The following is a 20,047-nucleotide window of genomic DNA, read 5'->3' on the forward strand; positions in this document are numbered from 1 at the left end:
ATTTTTCAGTTTGATATGTATTACAGTAATCATCTCTGCTAACTGTACTGTTGACAGAAGATATCCCCTGTCATTTCTTTTAATCCTGCCTACAAACTTCTCTGGTTGGTTTGGTTGTTTCTCCAACAAGCGGAGAACAACACCAGGTGAACCTGTTGAAGCCCAGTATATCCTGATGTCTGCCACCTGGATTATGCACGCCCACCCCTGAGGAAAACAGCGTTCACTCTTGTGCATACCAGACTTTCCTCAGCTGCTGATTTATTTGATGACGGTGGATGAAAGCCGCTCAGCCGACAACCTTTTCACAGCACTGAGAGTCATCAAGACATCAGTCAGCTGGGATTTGAGATGTGCTTGCGATTGCTCTTGGGGCAACCTGAAGTGATTCATAGCTCTTTCTTAAAATGTTTTCTATTTACAAAAAGAAAATAATGATGATATGATGTCTGTGGTGCTTCGCTCACAAGCAAGAAACAAAGAGACGGGATGCTGTGACAGCAGCCTGGACTCTTAACAAAATGGTGAAGATGGAGAGGAGTACATAACCCCTCCATTTACAATGAATTCGCTCTTATGGCCCGACCCTTAACTCCATTATAAAGTTTACTGACACCAGCAAGAAAATCCCTTTGCTCTTCTTCGCTGACTCTTCACAGATGCAACGTTTCTACCTTAAAACAGCTTCTGTCTCTGTGCTTAAGGCTTTCCTGTTATTAAATTCAAGGCTCCTCATTGGATCACTCCCCCTTTACATAAAAACTGGAGTATCTGAACTCCAGGCCTGCTATTTTGTTTTACAGCTGTAGAGAGTAGAAGGAAGTTTGGACTTCATATCACAGGAAGACTTGCCACTGTTTGTAATATTTTCTTAAGGATCATTCAAAGATATCAGAAACCATTTTCTTGCAGTGACAAACTGCTAAAATTAAACTGCAAGGATAAAAAATGAGACATCTTATTCCCCCAAAATCCACAGACTCCTGAATCAGATAATGATCATCTGGCAAAAACAAACATTTTGAATATGACAGAAACATACTGGCAAGCAAATGAGGGGCCAAAACGTTTGCTGTGTTTGCTGCCAGAGCATCCAACCATTGGTTTTAGGAGGTGTCCTCCTCATGAAGACACGTTCCTAATGAACTGTGTGTGGACGGCCCATTACTTCACACTCTCAGATCATTCCTAAGTGCTAACAAAGAGCAGCTCTAATCAAATTCCCAATGAATTGATTGTGAAGACCATGGGAGGCTGCTCGAGTCAGGATCTGCCGCAATGAATGTTGACTTCCACAAGGAGGAAACCAGGATTTAAGCATTTAATCGAGACATTCACTCCTGTCAGGAGGCTGTGGCTGCAGGAATGATGGCTGTAACATTCATGCTGTTACTTGAATTACACAGAGAGACAGAAGGGGATTTGCTATGATGTGTAAATTAAGTCATATATACTTGTTTATGGGAAGAAAATACCATAATTCTGATTCAAAACCGTAACGCAGATGTGTGTCACTCTGACAGCCACAGAATTCATGACTAAGAGAGCGGAGATTTATATATTTACACCGGCTTGCTTCCCTGAAAGAGCCAGCTTAAGAGACAAAAACACTATTTTCACCACATCGTTTTAAAGAAAGCTGGTGCTGACACTCGTCTACTGAAATAGACTCATGAGTTGGATCGCTAAAACAAAATGTTTTCACAGATACCCCTCTTGTTGTCAGTCCACACCTACTGTGTGTCCCCTTTACGAGTCCTCAAGCCTAAACAAATAGAAATAGACCGTTTGTCAGTGTCTTTCCCTAAATAACCGTCATGACAGCTCCAAGAACGACTGTTGGCCGTCTTCTGATCTGCCATGCCGTGTTTAATGTTTGGTGAAGTTTGGGCAACAAATGCTACTTGTTTAAGGTTATGGAAAGAATGTGGTATTAGTTTAAAAAACCAACTTTGACTGGGACGCGAACTTTGACGGACACGAACCACCCACCTCGCCCTCGTCCCTAAGAGGTGCTGCAGTTTTATAGCATCACACTCCTTCCTCCATTATCATTACGACCACAAGAGCGTGTTTGAAATGTTTAAATTACAATCTTTTTACAGATTATGACATCGGTATGTCTCCCCTTTTATAATGAATCTGGCAGGTTCCAAACAAAGGGCAAAAGTACAAATAAGCACACAAGCCAACTTTAAGGAAATAACCTCTGCTTATGTACTTTTAACTACTTTTAAATACTTTTCCTTGAGTAAAATATTCCAGTAATATTTCCGTCCCTAGCTAACTGTTCTGTCCGAGTGTTATGGAGATATTCTGTACAAAAAAAAGTCTTAACAGTCACTATTTCTTCAGGTTCTAGAGATTCTGTTCTTTGAGGATTTAGCTGGTTGGTGAACTGTGTTGATAGTGTAGGGATGTGTCTGACGGTCGGTCAGTCTGAGACTCAAATATGTCAACAACACACTGAACTAAGATAGTAAACACATCTACTAATCATCCGCATGTTGGCATTGTCATTGTGAGCATGTTAGCATGCTGATAGCATTTAGCTCTAGCGCTGCTGCGCCTCACAGCCTCACAGAGCTGCTAGCATAGCTTAGCTTCTTGTTTGTCAACGTGTTGACATTTGATTTGTTAAATTGTTTATTGCTGGTTGAGCATGCAGGTTGTGTTTCCCCTCATGAATGTTTTGATGAGGGCTACATGTGTCATTTAACTCTTGGTTATTTTTTTTAATTCATCAATTTGTTGTTTGGTTTATTCAGTTTCTCGGAGTCCAAGGTGACATCTGCAAGTTGTCCCAAAGCTCCATCTAAAACACAGAAACGCAGCAAATCCTCACATGTGAGAAGCTGGAACCAGAGAACATTAGTCCTTTTAGTTTGATACATGACTGAAATGATTAATTGATTATCAAAATCGTTGTTCATTATTTGACTAATCGTTATTACTAGTTTTGATGGTTAAATATTGGATTTTCAGGCCCATGCTGTACTGTATGTACAGTAGATATACAGAGAAAGGCACGTTTACCCTGTCTGTCTGTCTGTCTGTCTGTCTGTCAGATAAACACACACAGATGAAGTGATACGTCTTGTGTGAGTGTGTGCTGCAGTGTTCAGAGGGAGGGGCCCAGTTCAAGAGAGCAGGCCGCTTCCTGTCCTGCTGCATCGGAAATACCAGCCCCGAAGCCTCCCAGGCTGGATTCAGATTAGACTACACACACACACACACACACACACACACACATTCACAAGCACACAAAGTAAAATCAAATACATACACACCCCACAGCACTCACGCAAGCAGCAGTGAAAATGCAGCTAGGCTACACTTGTGAGAGTAAACACAACACATCGCATCCTGACGTACTGTAGCTGCCTCACACACACACACACACACACACACACACACACACACACACACACACACAGAAACTCCCATCCGCTGGGACTATTGTTGGATTCTTCCTCCTTTGACGCCCGTGAGGCTCTTGCTTGGGAAAAGGAAACGCAGTCTTGTGTAACCTTTAAACACAGCGGAGGGAGAAACACACACATCCAGCCAGCGAGTCTTTAGTTAGCAGAGCCAGAGGTCAGGCCCTGAGCTCTGCTTTAATCCTGATTTCTACAGTCAACATCTTGTCAGCTCCAGAGACCGAAGGCCTTTCCCCTGTGTGACTTTGGGATGAGGCTTTAACTGCTTGCAAATGAATAAATACATGAATAAATCAAAGTGCAATAAAACGGGTTGGGAAGCAAATGTCCTTGGTGGAGAGTTATTTAATGGCCGTAAAGTTCTTTCAAAAACTTTTATAATGTCTCCTGCTCCTCGTAGAACCACAGAGAGGACACGGACACTGTGTTTGCACCTTTTCCTACAAAGAGCACTTTGCTTTACTATCTTACTTCTAATGTCAAAAAGACAAATATTAACTGTAAATAAAAATACTTACAAAAACAGCCCTTTTTTACATTTCCCTCTGTAAGACCTGTCCCTCTTCAGACTGGGACCTGCTGGGCAGATCTGCGTCCCAAATGTCCCAAACGTTTCCATAAATCACAGATGTTGTAAAATATCAGAGTAAATATAAAGCAGGCGATAGAAGTGATTGAGGGGGAACCTGCTGCTCGGTCTGTTCAGGACAGCTGCTGCAGCTGTTGGGATGGGATATTATAATGAATCAGTTAGAATTAGGGATATTTGATTGGTGACACACAAAATGTTACCTCAACATGATTAATGGCAGTGGAACGTAGAAAATACATGAACAGGTTTTTGACTCTAGTGTGTAAATTCTATATTTCCCAGTTTTCCAAACTTTATTTAATCTGTAAACGAACTCATCAGGCCTCTGAAATCATCTCAGAAATGTGACCAAAGAGGAAAAAACCAGTTTCCACCTCTTTCCTCTGTCTTTGTACTCCTCCTCCTCCTCCTCCTCCTCCTCCTCCTCCTCTCCAGACTGTGAAGAAGTCCATCAGTTGTTTACACACTCCCACTTTCTCCTCCTCCACTTGTGAATTAATGTTGCGAATCATGCAGACCGCTCTCCTTCTCCTCTCCTCCGAGGGAGTTATTCACATTTAAAATCCCATAATCAAACACCTACGCGTTAAATGGAAGGCCATTAACGCTAATGGTATACCTTGGACTGAGCCAGGATGAAACCTTGAAGAACTACAGACTATTAGGGCACACAAGGACTTTATCCACCTTGTGTTGAGTCATTCCCCCAGTCGCATATCTGTCTTTCTCAAAGCCCCCGCCACCAAGGTCAGAGATCGGATTCGGTGTATAGTATTCAATATGAAACAGAGGAGGAAATCTTTTTAATTTCCTCCCCTGTTTCTTTGTAATTTCATCATCTGTCATGCAGGGCCGAGGAGAATATTGTTTTGTATGAGTTTCACTACAAACCTCGTGAATGGCTTATTCTAAATAAATCAGCCTCCTGCCCTCCATGGAAATCTGTGGTCCCTCCTGTACCAAGTGGGCAGCCAGCTCACTCTGGGATCCATCACTTCCTTCCAGAGAGGGTCAACAACATCCAGCTTTTACAGATTTTATCTCCCAGAATCGTCGGGCCTGTCCATGACTTCTTCCACGTCTCATACAGTCAATTCAAAGTGAACTTGTTATCCTCAGGCAGGCGCTCATCTGTCTGAAGTGTTTCCCTCGGGTTATTTTTAGGACACCCCCCCACTCCCCCCTCTGGTGTTCAGATGGTGCGGCCCGGGCCAGAGGAAGGGGAGTGGTAGGGGAAAGGGGAAATCTTCAACAATGACTTCATTAACATGATGCCCAACATGACCAGTACAACTGGACTTTACTCCTCCATTACAACTCTGGATACATGACTTTTTATATATTCACTTTCCCTTCGGAGTCTGTCATTCTTTAAGTGTCTCTGAGTCTGATTCTACATCCGTTCTCGAGGATAACATGGACGTTTGCTAAAGTTCCTCCATCCAAGACTTCAGACCAGAAGCATGTTGATCCCAAGTGAGTACGAGTTCAGTTCCAGCTCAAACGTTGTCTTACATGACAGACAGGGAGGTAATGAGAGTCTCAGCCTCTCTGTTCTGCCTGTTTTCTTTTTGATGACAATTGACAATTGGTGCTTGATGACATTCATTAAGGAGATAATTGGTTAATTAGCTTAACGAGTGGTATTTAATGAGGACCTGATTGAGCCTTGATTAGGCAGACTATAGCTCCTGGGCTACTTATAAAAGTCTCTTCTGGTAGTTTTCTGAATTGACTGAAGAAAGACTTCATATTAAAGGTACATAAGAAGCTGGAATGATAGTTGGCCTCTAGTTTTCAACAGACGTTTGTGTGAATATTTATCAGCAGTTTGATGGGGTTGTTCTTGATTCATGAGAGAGAAAAGGAATTTGAAGCACTCCAGTGTCGACTGAAAGGTCTTTGTTGTTTGAAGGCCGTGGGCCTGAAAACATCACGAGCGCGGTTTTGAACTCTGGTGGAATAAAAAGCTTTTTCTCCGGCAGGAAGAGTGTAGGAGTCTCTCTGAATGTGTGTGGGTTATTTTAAAATGTGATCTGTTGGAGAGAACTGATCACCTGCCAAAGAAAACTGTGCAAATATTCAAACATTGTGATATGAATTTGTGCGTAAAAGCTTTAAAATATGTATCTGTGTGTGTAGTAATGCACTCCTGTATGAAAATCAGATGTAAATGATTGAAATCGTCGCCTTTATTCTGAACTGAACATCTGTGGAGCTCACATTTCCACTCCAGTTACATAACGTGTAGTTCAATCTGTGAAGGCTGCGATCATGTTTAAGTTGTGCTACGTTATGTTATGGCTTCAATTCTTCAGATTTCAGATTTATTAGTAACTAACTCAGCAGCTCATAGTGAGTTAACTGAACTGGCACCAAGTGATGTTCCTATATTTCAGCGGTTACGACAGAAACATTTCTTTTTATTACACTTTTCAACACAAACACAGACAGATCCAACAATACCAGCAACACACAAGAGACCACAAGAGCTAAACCTCTGACTTACATTCATGATCTATGATGTAGCACGTGATATACTCAAAGAGACAACTGCACACTCACATAGATATGTTATAATAATAAATCAATAATGAATAATAATAAGTGTCATAGCATCTGTGTATAAATATATATACATAAACATGTATAAGGGAACATTCTGTCACATTACAGTCGACGGTGATGCAACAAATACGCAAAAAGTTAAAAATATAATAATAAAAATAAAATAAATAACCCAAAAATGTCAGTTAGCCAATTTCCATCAGTCCTTTTAACACAATAAATTAAGTCTTTTAACAGTACATTTAAAGAAGGATGTCCAAGTCTTAAAATAAATCATCCATTTTACATTTAAAATTGTGTGTTAGGTATTCCATTAGTGCCAGTTTACGCCATCCCACAATTGTAGGTGTCGTATTATCAATCCAGCAAACAAGAGTACCAAACAGCCTTCGTTGATACTCCACATACAGCTTCCCACCTGCACCTGACATTAGACGTCATTATTACATACGTGTTGAAGATATTCTGAACTCATGTTACTAGCGAGGTTGAGTTCAGCACACCCCCGACAGAGAGGAGTAAACGTGATCTCTGAAGTCAAACAAGTTACTGCTTCGATTGTGAATAAAGCCACGTACGTGCTTGTAAATATCTGAAGAAGTGATTCATGGGGAGATCATTTTTCTGCTGAATTTGTTCCAATCCAAGCATCATTCCTTTATCTAATAAATAGCCCCAGAGTTAAAGTCCCCGTCTGAAATCCTCTTATCATGATTTTAAAAACTATTTAGATCAAATTATTAACAGGTTTGAGTTTTTGACTGCTGGTCGCACAAAACAAGTAATTTCACCTTTGACTCGGGGAAATTGTGATTGTTTTTAACATGTTTTTGATGTTTCATAGTTCAGATTTTACGATTGTTCTGAAGGTGTTTCCACAATCTTCGTTATCTTTTCTAACCATCCGGTCGAGCTTTTTGAAGTTGTGACTGTTTCCTGATCCACGCAGCCTGAAATGACTGAAAGAAAAGAAAGTAACATCAGTGTAAACAAATATATGAGCAAAGAACATTTTAAATTCAGTTAAAGTCATTTTTGTCACAAGACATGTGAGAAAGAGGTTCAAATGTATTATCATGCAGGAAATACAATATTTTTTATTTACTTCAGAACAATGTTGTTAACATGATGATTTTTAGGTTCCTGGGTTCGTTTGTAATAACGTTTCCCTTTTTGTGAACCTACAAACTGCCTTTTGTACTTCCACTCGAGTTTGATTTCTCACTCTTTCAGGAATGCCTTTCAAAATCTTCCATGGAGCTTGACCTTGTTAAGATAAAGGGAGAGTTTCCCTCCTGTTTTTCTGCCTCGCTCCTGTTCTTGCGACAATGGCGTCTCTGTGCTTCTTCTACAGTGTTGTTTGACTAGTGAACATTAGTGAACAATGGAGGCTTTAGAAGGAAACCTTCGCTCTTTGATTCTGACACCAAAGCCTGATTCTCACTATGATGCTTTGATAGTTGAAAGTGTTTTGTGTGAACGAACTGCTCTGCAGGTGCGATGTCACTTTTATCTATATATTCGTAGGAATAGGCCGAACAGGCCCAGAAATGTACAGTAGATGTTATTAATAAATATTAATAAATCACGGGACCTTTTTCTTCAAAGACTTTAATACTTTAATATATTTTAAAACTGGGCTGTCAAACCCCAGACTCATCGGGGGACGTGCTGGCGTTTATTTCGCAGTTAATGAGCTTCTGTTGTTGTACAGTTGTTTCCACCTCAATGCACAAGAGGCTCATTATCAACACATCAAACTGAAGGTTTAGATTCATTGTAGAGGTGAGACATTTTACTATCCCAGCTATCGGCAGTTGTTTCTTTACTGAATGATTAACACCTGATTAATAACATCTCTGTCGAAAGAGCAAGTCTCTACCTAGAAGCTACCGCCTGCTTATTCATGTGACGGCAGGTTTGGGTTCCATTTTGGATCTGGGTCCAAGGTGCTTTAATGTCTCTTATCTGAACCTTTTATCCAGCTTTCTCTTTCAGCAAAGGACAAAACATTCAGGTGGCAGGCTTCTCGTGTTTGGCCAATGATGACAAACTTTAGTGCTGTTAAGTCAGTCAAAGGAAATAAAGCTCTGGGCTCTCTGGTGAATGTTTGCCCTGATGACTGTAATTAGATTTACAAAGAGTGAATAAACTACATGAGTGACCATAAATCTTTGAACTGAATGTGGAGGTGCATGGCCTAGTTTATTCCTCAGATTAATTCAGAAGTCAGTTTAGTTGGATAATCCTGTGGAAATGTGACATTCTCAGATTTCTTCCAGCAGAGCTGCCATGACTAATGACTAATCGAGTCTTCCCAAACCAAACATGTGCAAGTGTTTCTGTCACTTAATCTGCACAGGCCACATATTGTATCTGCCTTGTAAGACAAGAGAAAAGTTCGTATTGTAAAAACAATGTTATGGCAGGTTAAATTGTTAGTAGCCATTGGCAGGCTAAAGTCCATTTTGGACGGAGAACAGAACAGGTGAAGTGCTCCAAGATTAAAGAAAAGAAAGAAAGAAAATCTCCTCTCCATGTGGTTTAGTTTGGCCTGGTGACAGCTGGTTTTCTGCCCGGCGACACGCTGCTGGGCTGTGTCATATCTGTTTCTACGAAATACCCCTGTCCTCCCTCTAATTTGCTTCATGGTAACCTGAGAGTGTTTATCCGAACAGTAAAGCCATCTTTCCACTGGCACGACGGCTCAGCACAGACACTGTTGTTAGCAACGGAGGGCAACAGCATGCAGGAATGATTATACTGTACCTACGTGTGAGCTAATGCAGCTATACCTGCCAGCTGAGGCCGAGCCGAGGCACTCTCTCGTGTGTGTCTTGTCTCAGGAAATTTCATGAAAAGTCTGAAATGGGGGGAAGAAACTAGAAGATGAATCAAAACAAATACAGTGAATGACCACATACGCCATGAACGTGACAAATCAAGAGCCAGAAACCAGCCTCGCCACTTATCGAGTGGGAAAAAATGTGTTAGTGTGTCTTGTTTAATCCAAGTTGTCTAAACCTAATCCCAATTTTAAATGTATGAACTTGGGCATGTGCCCAGGGCTCTAGTCAAAGGGGACCATGGCCCTCTGGATTATTTGAAGTGGGTATAAATATCAATAGAATCAGACATCCTCTGATGTCCCTCTGACGTGGACGACTTCCTGATGAACTGACTCACTTCAGTTCAGTCGTCAACCTGACGGGCAGAGCGTGCCTCCACCAGAGCCACTGCAACCAGTTTCCCAACATGTTTATTAAAACGAGCCGACGCTTTCTGTCAGCACCTGTGAGGGAGAACGTCACTTTTCTCAAATGTTGAGGATTAAAAAGACAAGGTCCAGGTGGTGGACTTCTTCACAGAAGTTCAGACGAAGCCTGTGGTCCAGTGAGGTGGTTAAAACCCAAATATGAGTTTTCTACTTTCCCATCCTGTTACTGTTCCTCAACCTGTGAACCTTTGGCTAACTCCTCTGTGTGACCAACAGGTGGCCGTGGTGCTTCACTAAATGTCACCTCGGATGCTGATGTTTCACAGCAGCTGCAGCTCTCTGAGTCCATCGCCTGCACTAAGCTGTAGCTCACAGTGACAGTAGGCAGGCATCAGGATCACCGTCAGAGTGGCCATTATGACTTATTCCATATTAACTGTGGAATTTCTCGCTGAATGACGGCTCCTGGTTCAGGGTCAGTTCAGGTCATCTGTTACTTTGCAGAAAGAAGCACCAACTGCGTTCACACCTTTTCAGTCTAATTGGCGCGACGTGACTCGCAGAGTGCTTTTCTTGAATCTCTGTTTGCATTTCTTTTCCCTGGTTGACTCCAGACTTAAGCTATCTGACCTCTTCTGTGTTTGTCTTTAAAGATGAAATGGCAGCATCAGCTGGTGGCATTTTACTGTGTACAGAGATAACTCCCAAAACAAAACAAAAAAAGCAACACTGCCAGGCCACTGGTTCAGCATGTAAGGTCTTGAAACCCCAACTGGGTTTAAGTCACTGTTCAGTCAACTTTCCTGGCACATTTTAAGGGGAAAGAATTGAAAATGGTGCCATGGTTACAGCTCTTGTTGGTTAGAGCTGAAGTGCTTTGTTACTTCAACAAAAATAAAGTAAGAACATGAACTTTTTCCTGAGATCTATTCCTGCAAACGAGTACAATGAGTCATGGCCATTTGTGGGAGTAAATTGTCTCTGATGGCACAGTAATTGCCAATCAACATGAAGGACTTTAACCTCTTCAACCCCACAGACCGTTTGGTCCATGATTACAAACACACGTCATGTGGACAAGCATCAAGAAACATGTTTAATACGTTCTGTTAATGGACAGGAGACATTAGTGCTAACTAATAAAGTAAATTGACTTCAGTTCAATCCTTTATGAATAACGTATTATTATAATTATTATTATTATAAAGCACGTACAGCATGCGGGGATGGCTCTCTGTATAGTTTACGGTCCTGGTATCCTTCTGGTTGTTACTTCTGCCACAGAAAGAAAAACAGTGACCCCGGGTTCATCGCTTCTTCCAGTAAAGACAGGAAGTTGAGTCCTATTCAGGAAACATCTTCACCGTTACACTAATAGACACAAGAATGTGTCGTGAATAAGCCAGCGCTGACGTGCAAACAGAAGTGCCTTATTTCTCCTGCTGTCTTTGCTTCATACTTTAAACATGTCATCTTTGTGCTGTTGTTGTAATCACTGCAGGTTGTTGTGGATTGGGGGGGGGGGGGGAGGGGGTCTGAAATGACTGCAGCCGATTCGAATAGCTGAGAAACGTGCAGCCAGGAGGTTAATACGTTTTTGTTCCCTTTTGACAAGTGAGACGTTTTTTCTTTGCTGCATTACACTTTTGATAATGATAATTGATAATGCGATTCATTACTAGATAATTGATAAGGGGTTGGGGTCCTCTGTTCAATAACACACATCTGAATCTGCCCAACAAATTCTTCTCCAGTATCCAGTTCCCATAATACATTCATGACTTGGAAGTATTATTAGAACTACACGGACCCCAAGATCATGCCCACTCAGTCCACTGAAAGTTGCTCATCCTGCAAGTTTCACGGATATCAAATCCTAATAGTTAATAAATTAATAACACAACTGACACAACCCCCTGGCAGTTTATTATCTATGATTTACAAATGTGCCTTTTATATCCAGTATTTTACAATATTACACATGTTGTAACATATATATTGTACACACTCACACACACATACACACAGTGAGTCACAGAACAGAGTTTTGGTGTTCGCCTCTCGGGCCCTTCGTGACCGCCGACATCTTAAACTTCCCGTTGTTGAGCTGACGGGGGAATACCATCAGAGGAAGAGGAAGAGGAAGAGGGAAACATCGTTTGTCGTTTTGACAGCTGACATGCCTCTGATCTTCAACCACCTCTGGAGCCCTGTGAGACACACTCAAGCATCTCCCTGAGCTGCAAGCAGAGCGGCGGCTGCACTTCACCCCCATCAGCTACGCAGGTGTTTAGTGAAGCATAAAAGTGATGTGAAAGCCCTCAAACCTCAGTTAAATATTGAACTTGGAAGGAAAGGGGCTGCTCAGGAATATGAGACGAGAGGAGAAAGCTGAGCTTGTTTGGTTTTGGTCTTTTGCTGATTTGGTTAGACAGACGGTCAGCAGACATGAAGCTGAGTGAAGGGTGAGACGACTAGCCTCTCATTCACTTCCACTTAAGGGAATAGTTTGACACTTTTTTCGCTTTCTTACCGTTACATGAGCAGATCGATAACACTCTCATGTCTGTACGGTGAATATGAAGCTTCAGCCGGCACCCGGCTAGCTTAGCTTACCATAAAGACTGGAAACAGGGGCAAAGGGCTAACCTGGCTCTGTCCAAAGCATTAGAGCGGGTCTTTTGGGGCTGAAACATAATGGAAATATCATTTTACCTTTTTAAATAATCTCTGATAATATTGGTAACACTTTTGATTCAAGTGCTTCTGGATGTGTTTTCTACCTCAGTATGCTGTCATGCCTGGGTGCCTTCACCACGGATAAACTTGTTGTAATTATAATTCATAACCCCAACTCTTGAAGATAATGTTGTAAATCAGACTTCATCACGTTGTGATGGGCCTCAAGAGGAACAGAATATGTCAAAAGATGATTTGAATCCATGTTGATTGTTACATTTTAATTTTAGAGCTGTCTTTTTCTCTTGAAGTACTTCATAGCGATTGAAAAACTTTAAACTCTAAATGACCCTAATTTCGAAAGCTTTGGTCGAAGCTTTGGTGTCCAGACATGCATAAACACCCAAACACAAACGGTCCACCGAGCACGTAACCCCCCCATCCACAGTTCCTCCCAGCATCCACACACACGCCGTCCAGCTTCCTGGCGCTAGCAGGGCGGAGCCGCCATAATCATACATCCAAATCTCTTATCGGAGCCCAGAGGGAGCAAATCACAACTTCCTCAGTGAGAGTCGTTTGGAAAGGGAAGAGGCCGTTGCCTGATGTGGTCGCACTAAAACGGGCGCCCAGTAGATACCATCACTTACTCTGAGCCGAGCAGAGAGGGGCCCCTGGATGTGGCAGTCGAAGTCAGTCACCAAACATACAGTCAGAGCTTATTGTTGTTTCTGACAGCTGTGGAGGGTTTTGTTCCTCACTGTATTACATATATACATACACACTTTCTTCTCAATATGTTTCTCTGACAGCACAATGATTCCTTCAACCTGAAGTCCACTGCTGTCCTGTGTCAAGACACCTCAAAAGGGGCATTATCACTGTTTATAGCAAGTTAATTACCACAGAAACAAAGGGGAGGCTGTGTTTAATTAACTGAAGACAAATAATCTAGGAAACCATTAAGACTTATTGACCTTCTGTGTGCAGACAGAGACTAACTGGCTTGGCAGGCTGGCAAACATTTACAAAACTCTTTAGGTTAGACTGTAAGTTATGTTAGCTGTACTCCGACCCTGAATTTTCTTTTCTTGACGTTGTATCACAGGTGATTTACTCCAGATTCATTTTGATGTGTGGAAAATGTTAGCTAATATTGCTGTCATTGCCTGTTAGCTCATTCTTTTCTAATGTTTTTAATTTTTCTGCTTCTTCTTATTCCTAAACACGCCACAGAAATGCAAATAACCTCGAAAATAGTCCCCAATTTAGCATGTTTTAAAAATGAAACAGCATATTTTTCACAATTTACAATCTTCAGTAGGAACAAATGGGCTGACATCCAAACTTTGTCCTGCCCAGAAGTGAGCTAGCACTCCATGTAGAGGAAACTGGACTCACAGCACTGGATCTCTGTCCTCCTCTCTCACCTCTTTGGTATAAAAGGTGATCTTTGGGTGATCACAGGGACAGTTTACCTGCCTTGGCTTACAGGATTTCTGCATTTTGATCTCGCTGCCTTGTGAAACCTTCAAGTTGTTCAGCTTTAACATCCAAACACCTTGTGGCATGTAAAGAATCAAAGAGAAGAAACTCGTGTTTTGGGGCTTTCTCTTCCCCTCCAGGTCCAACTGACTGCTGCTTGGCATTCTTTTGACTTCAACACATTCATATCTCAGTTGTAGTGCAACTCCAATCCAATTCTATCCACAACTGCCCCGGAGTGATTTGGGTTTGAATGCTTTACTCAAGGACTCCAAGATAATTCGAGTGATAATAATAATTCACTTTCCCCTCTGAGATTGTCCCTGCTGGCTTTAGGACTCCAACATTCACAGCAGAAGCTCCTTCTCTAAGCTCTGAGCCACCGCTGCCTTAAAGGAGAATATTAGACCTATTTAAAGTGGAAAACTGGTTTAAATGACAAGAGCTTTTAACTTGTGACCCTTGAGGTTGCAAAATGACAGGCTGTATTTTTCAGGGACGATGAGTGATGTCAGCGGTGAAAAGTGGTGTGGGTGCCTCGCTAAGTTCGGGGCTTTAACTCTGGTAGAGCCACATATCCCTGGATTTACAGATCCTCTCGTGGACATGTGAGACCGCCGCTCGGCAAGAACACTTGATCCCTTTTCTATCTCAAATGTGATGCCGGAAAATGAGCTCTGCACTCAGATGTTTAACCGGCAGGACATTTGAAGGGTCAGGATAAACATGCTTATGATAATTCTTCTGTATTTTACCGTTCAGTCTTTCATTTATTCGCCTGTTCGTCACTTCGCTGCCGTCTTTCTGTCTCTTTCCCGTCTGTCATTTTGATGATCGCCATGTCCGCTGAATTTCCCACCAGGGTTTACATATCTGGGCCATCTGCTTTGTGTCGTGCTGTTCTTCTGACCCCAGGGGCTTCTGGGGAAAAGGGCCAGACAACATTACATAAGCCAAGTTTCCATCCTACTGTCAAGTGAATTTTAAGGAAAACTTTAGAAAAGTCACAAAAAATAAGATGTGAATTAGGTGCCTTTCCTTCATATCAGCTGAAGTGAATAAGTAGGCAGTAAAAAGCACAACCAGCAGACAGAAAGTGTTTGAAGAAGCGATCAGTCACGGGCAAACTGCTGTTGTTGTTCTTTAGTGGAGACTAATGTCAGCCATATTTCATGCTGTCTGAATATGAAAACAAGAAATGCCCTTGGCAGTATTCTAACCGCGACAGGCCTCTTTATGCGTGGAGAGAGAGCAGGTTTAACATTTCAGGGAGGGTTGTGGTGGACAAATGTTTTGAGACCTCTCAGAAAATCCAAATCCTCGTCTGAGCTGTGCAACCAGACTTATTGTAAACACCCTGGATCAAGAAAACATTTTTATGCTTCAAGTGAGAATATTTGTATTGTAAGTTTTCTTACCCACTCAGCCTTTTCTAACACTTTGCATCAGAGTCTCAAACTGCAAAAATACTTGACTGCAGTGGAGGTTAATTAACAGGCAGGTGTTCCACTGCACTGAAGTGTTGATTAAGGCCTGTAATCTTGTCTAAGTGTGTGCGCTCATCATAAGCGTATACTCAAGCATCATATCAAGTATATGTGTGTGTTCCCTTTAATGGATTACAGTAACAACATGTCCGTCGGAATTATCTAATTCTTCTTGTTGGTTATTACAATTTTGACCAAAATTAGTAGACAAGTCGAAACAAGCACAGAGGATATATTCTGATTTCTTAGAAAACAATTTTCAGTTCTACTGAAGAAGCAGCATGTAGAATATTACAACAGCTGGTAATATGTTATACATTGTGCTACGCTTTTTGTTGAAACTGAGGTTTGGGGACTGACAGACTGCTAGATGGACTGTAATCTCTTCTTTGACACACCAGAGAAAGTCGTAGTGTGTGGGCGTCTAGGTTCCTTACATTATGATAAGATCTCATCGTTGGCACAAAGATCCCCAAAGCTCAGGATGTTCATTTCATTTTATGTCCATTTGAGAAACTTGCAACCACGTTTTACAAAACACACACTTTTAAAATAAATTTATTTCACGGGTATCAGTAGAAAATGAGCAGCGTGTGAGAACTGTGGTGTTGATCTGCCCATCTGTGGCAACAACCTCAGAGGATGAAGCAAGGCAGATGGATAGACGATGAAGAGGAGGGAAACATTATTATTTTCCTTCTCTCTGAGAAGCTCCCATCCCCACACTCAGCCAATTAGCAGTAATTAAAATGGCCTCTTCCAAGAGTCACACATAATTAATAGCCTGTATGTGCTTCCAGTTTTTCTCCCTCAATGTTTTTTTTACCCAAATGCAAATGTAATTAAATTTCATAAACAGATGACTGATTAAGTGCAAATATTTGCCCTCTTAAAGCGGGCGGAGCATGAAATGATTGTAATTGAATCAAATGCTGTTTTCCCTCTCGCTGTTTGCAGAGATTGAAGCCAAGGAGGCCTGTGATTGGCTGCGAGCGGCCGGCTTCCCTCAGTATGTGCAGTTATTTAAAGGTAAATATGAGGCTGTCAATGTAATCCTGTGCCACACAACACCCCCCCCCCCCCCAGAGTCGGCTCCCAGATGATACAGACTAAATCCAAACCACAGCTTATTGTTTCATTCGTCTTGTTTGTGTGTCAGACTGCAGGTTCCCCATCGACATCGAGTTGGTGAAGCGCGATCACCACTTCCTGGATAAGGATGCCCTCGATTCACTCTGCAGGTAACACACTCATGCAGATAACTCCTGTTTCCAAATGCTGCACAATGTTATATTTACTGTAATCCAAATAATGACCACGCAGCAGAAAACACAGTCTTTAAATACAGTGTTCAGTTTTTGTTTGAGTCAGAGGAGAGTTCATTAAACTCTGCAGGTTTTCTCTGATGTTTTTCTCATTTGTACTGCTGTTAAACTCCCCACACAACGTATGTTTATCACAGTTACAAAACACCTCGAAGGCTCATACTTTTTCTTTAGAATTGTATCATTCAATTGTACAATTTAGACCATATCTATTTATCTGTCAACACGTTGAGATATACACAGCTCCATATTGAGAATTCTATCTACAGTATAATTATTGTCATCAGTGCAGGTGAAACTCTAAACCCTCTAACCCTCCAGCTAAACTGACTCATCCCTATTTACTGATGCCATACTGAACATTTCAAGGTCGTCTGACATAAGAGGCCTAAACGGGTTCGGGCCTTCTGTGTCACTCTCAGCTTTTCTGCTGAGTGTCACTTTAACTTCATGTCAGCTTCACTGGGCGTTGACACTCTTTTGCTCCGCGATCACATACTACAACCACAGTCTGATCTGTGGCCAATAAGATGCTCCACTGGAGCCGTTGGAGGTTTGGTGCCTTGCTCAAGGGCACCACAGTGGCAGTAATGAGGGACTTAGATTTATCCTGCTGGTCCAGGCGTTAATCTTTTAATCTAACCTTTTTTTCAGATAGTGACTGGCAGTATATATATGTACAGATTATTATTATTATTATATCTAATGTTATGTCTAACCACTTTCCTGTCTTCTTACTACTTCAGGAGATTAAGCACTTTAAACAAATGCGTGGAAATGAGGCTGGAGCCGCGGACATCAAAGCGCAGGGTGAGTGTTGAGAGCAAACACAGAGAAACTCAAACACAGCAGGACTCTCGTATGGAAGCAGCCGCAGCCGTGGGGGGTGTCACACCGTGAAATCTCCTCATTAAGCATCACTTGATGTTGACTGATATCAACTGAGCGGTCCTCCTCCTCCTCCTCCTCCTCCTCCTCCTCCTCAACAGTTTCTCTCTCTAGGAGAAAGTGAAGTCCAGGAGGTGTCCAGGAAAGAAAGAGAGGCGGAAACAAGCTGAAGTTATAAAGAATGAATGCTGATTTTTGTCTTACACACCTGGATCAGCAATGCCTTCAGTTTTACTCCTTTATATTAATGTTATGTGATTTGATCACTCAGGCTTCATGTTGATGTCTGAAGTATGAAGGTGGTTCTGGCTCACAAACAGATTCTGTAATCAAATACTTAGTCAACAAAATAACTGGATGTCTCAAAACTAGGATTAAAACTAAACAGTTTCTGACCTGAAATGTTAGGAATGAACATTTATTATTCTGTCTTGTTTCAGTATCAGTGATTATTTATTCGTATTAGAAATAATCTAAGAGAGACATTTTTCACTCGTAAAATAAGACTATATATCTGACACAATGATGTGTTCAGATTCTTTTTACAGTGCGAGAGGTGGCTCTCTGGTATCAAGTTAAGAATAATAATCCAAACAAAGATGAAACTGATAAATTAAGCCGGACAAGTAACATTTAGTAGAAGGAGTACTGCAGGGATGTAGCGTTGCACTTTGCTGTAAAATTGGAGAAAGAAACACTTTTATTAGACCCTCTCTGACTGGTAAACACCTCCCAGTAAACTGATCTTGGTGTGTTAAATCGCTGAAGTGTCCCTTTAAGTCGTACGTTATAAACACAAAGTTAACCACCCCCCCCCGCCCCGTACTGGAGATACTGTGTTCAGCTTCTGCAGTGTGTGATGTTTGTATGATTTTGTTTGCATGAATGTATAATGATGCTCATGTTTGTATGAATTATTGGAAACATCTTGTGTGTTTGTGTACATTGCAGGCCTCTGTGTTTGCTCGAGTGTGTGAGTGTGTGTGTGTGTGTGTGTGTGTTCTGTTTGCCTACACGTCTCTCCTCTGCATACATTAGTGTTCGAACGTATTCTGTTTGAGTAGTGTGCCATCTTGTCTGTGTGTCTGAACCGTCCTTCTTCTTCCAGGGAGACGACGGTGATGAAGAAGACTTCTGTGCCATCAGTGCCAACTGGACCTACGACAGGCGGACCCGGCGATGGCGACGCCTCGACTCCACAGTTGACGTCCTTCGCTTGTCTGACAGCCCCACCGGACCCCAGGAGGTGTCTCTGTGTGATGTCAGTGACCGTCATGATGTCTGCTCCATCCACAGCTCCAGCAGCACCGAGAGCGAAGGCCATGGACACCACAAGAGTCCCAGAGACCCCACTACCAGCACAACCACCTCCGCAACTGCTACCGCCAGCACCACGGACGACCAGGAGACCAGCAGGAGCTCCTCCCGCTGCTCCTCCACGAACAAGACGCCGTCCTTGGACACCTCGTTCAGTGGACCCCCTTCCCCCTGTGGAAGCGGTGGACGATCATCCACCATGATCCTGGAAGCAGAAGGCCGCTTCCCAGACAAGCCGCCTAGGAAGAAGGGCACCAGTTTGCTGAAGAAGATGGAGAAACTAAGGCTGAGGGGGACAACTGGTCTACTCCCTTCTCCTGGCAGTGGTGGCAGTAACAGCAGGAGTCGGGCCCGGCACATTATCAGCGGGCCGGTTCTGGTCCAGGAGGAGGAGAGGATGGAGAGGCTGCACTGCCCCTCAAGGTGAGGATTGTGGATAGCGATCTTTCTAAAACCAAGAAGGTCCTCAAGCAACATTTTCCATCTAAACCGTAAAACATTCTCTAAAGTAGATTTTTAACCAGATACCAAGTTGCAGCTTAATCCAAAAAAAGATGGTAGTTGTGAAAGTCGAACATGATGAACATTGTCATCATAATCAAAGAAGCAGGGGCACTTCCAGCTACTTCCTTTATTTAGACCAAGAAAGTTTTGTTCCAGAATTGTAACTTCACATGTAGAGCTCTACATTCTCATGTCTACATGTCTGTAGTCTGCAGGGTCCCAGCAGCCGTGCCTCTTCCTCGCCCTCGTCTCCTCACACCGTCAGCAGCTGCAGCAGCAGCAGTAACAGCCACTCAGAGAGCAGCAGCACCGTCAGCACGCCCAGCCCAGTCACCCGGGTCAGGAGCAACTGCAAACGCTCCAACAGTGGTGTCGGAGTCAGTGGTGGAACGACCCGGAACAACCAGAACCACACAGGAACAGAGGTCAGTCCAAGAGGTCGAGGGGAAAAAATAGTTCAAATTGTTTTATTGCAATTAGTGTTATTCTCATAAGCACAGTGTATCACAATAACCGCATCAGTGTTTTCATCCCCAGAAACACAC

At 42.4% G+C, this 20,047-nt stretch overlaps 1 protein-coding gene across 1 annotated transcript in view; it reads left to right on the forward strand.

Moving 5' to 3' along the window:
- Positions 1 to 20,047, forward strand: part of LOC139294906 (rho GTPase-activating protein 7) — an 88,301-nt gene that overhangs the window by 49,796 nt on the left and 18,458 nt on the right. The window contains exons 2-6 of the mRNA XM_070916894.1: positions 16,426 to 16,497; positions 16,628 to 16,709; positions 17,540 to 17,603; positions 18,790 to 19,421; positions 19,711 to 19,927. Coding sequence (XP_070772995.1) covers positions 16,426 to 16,497; positions 16,628 to 16,709; positions 17,540 to 17,603; positions 18,790 to 19,421; positions 19,711 to 19,927 — 1,067 coding nt within the window. The remainder of the gene's footprint in view (positions 1 to 16,425; positions 16,498 to 16,627; positions 16,710 to 17,539; positions 17,604 to 18,789; positions 19,422 to 19,710; positions 19,928 to 20,047) is intronic.

The sequence above is a fragment of the Enoplosus armatus genome, chromosome 13 (assembly GCF_043641665.1).
Source record: "Enoplosus armatus isolate fEnoArm2 chromosome 13, fEnoArm2.hap1, whole genome shotgun sequence".
NCBI lineage: Eukaryota > Metazoa > Chordata > Actinopteri > Centrarchiformes > Enoplosidae > Enoplosus > Enoplosus armatus.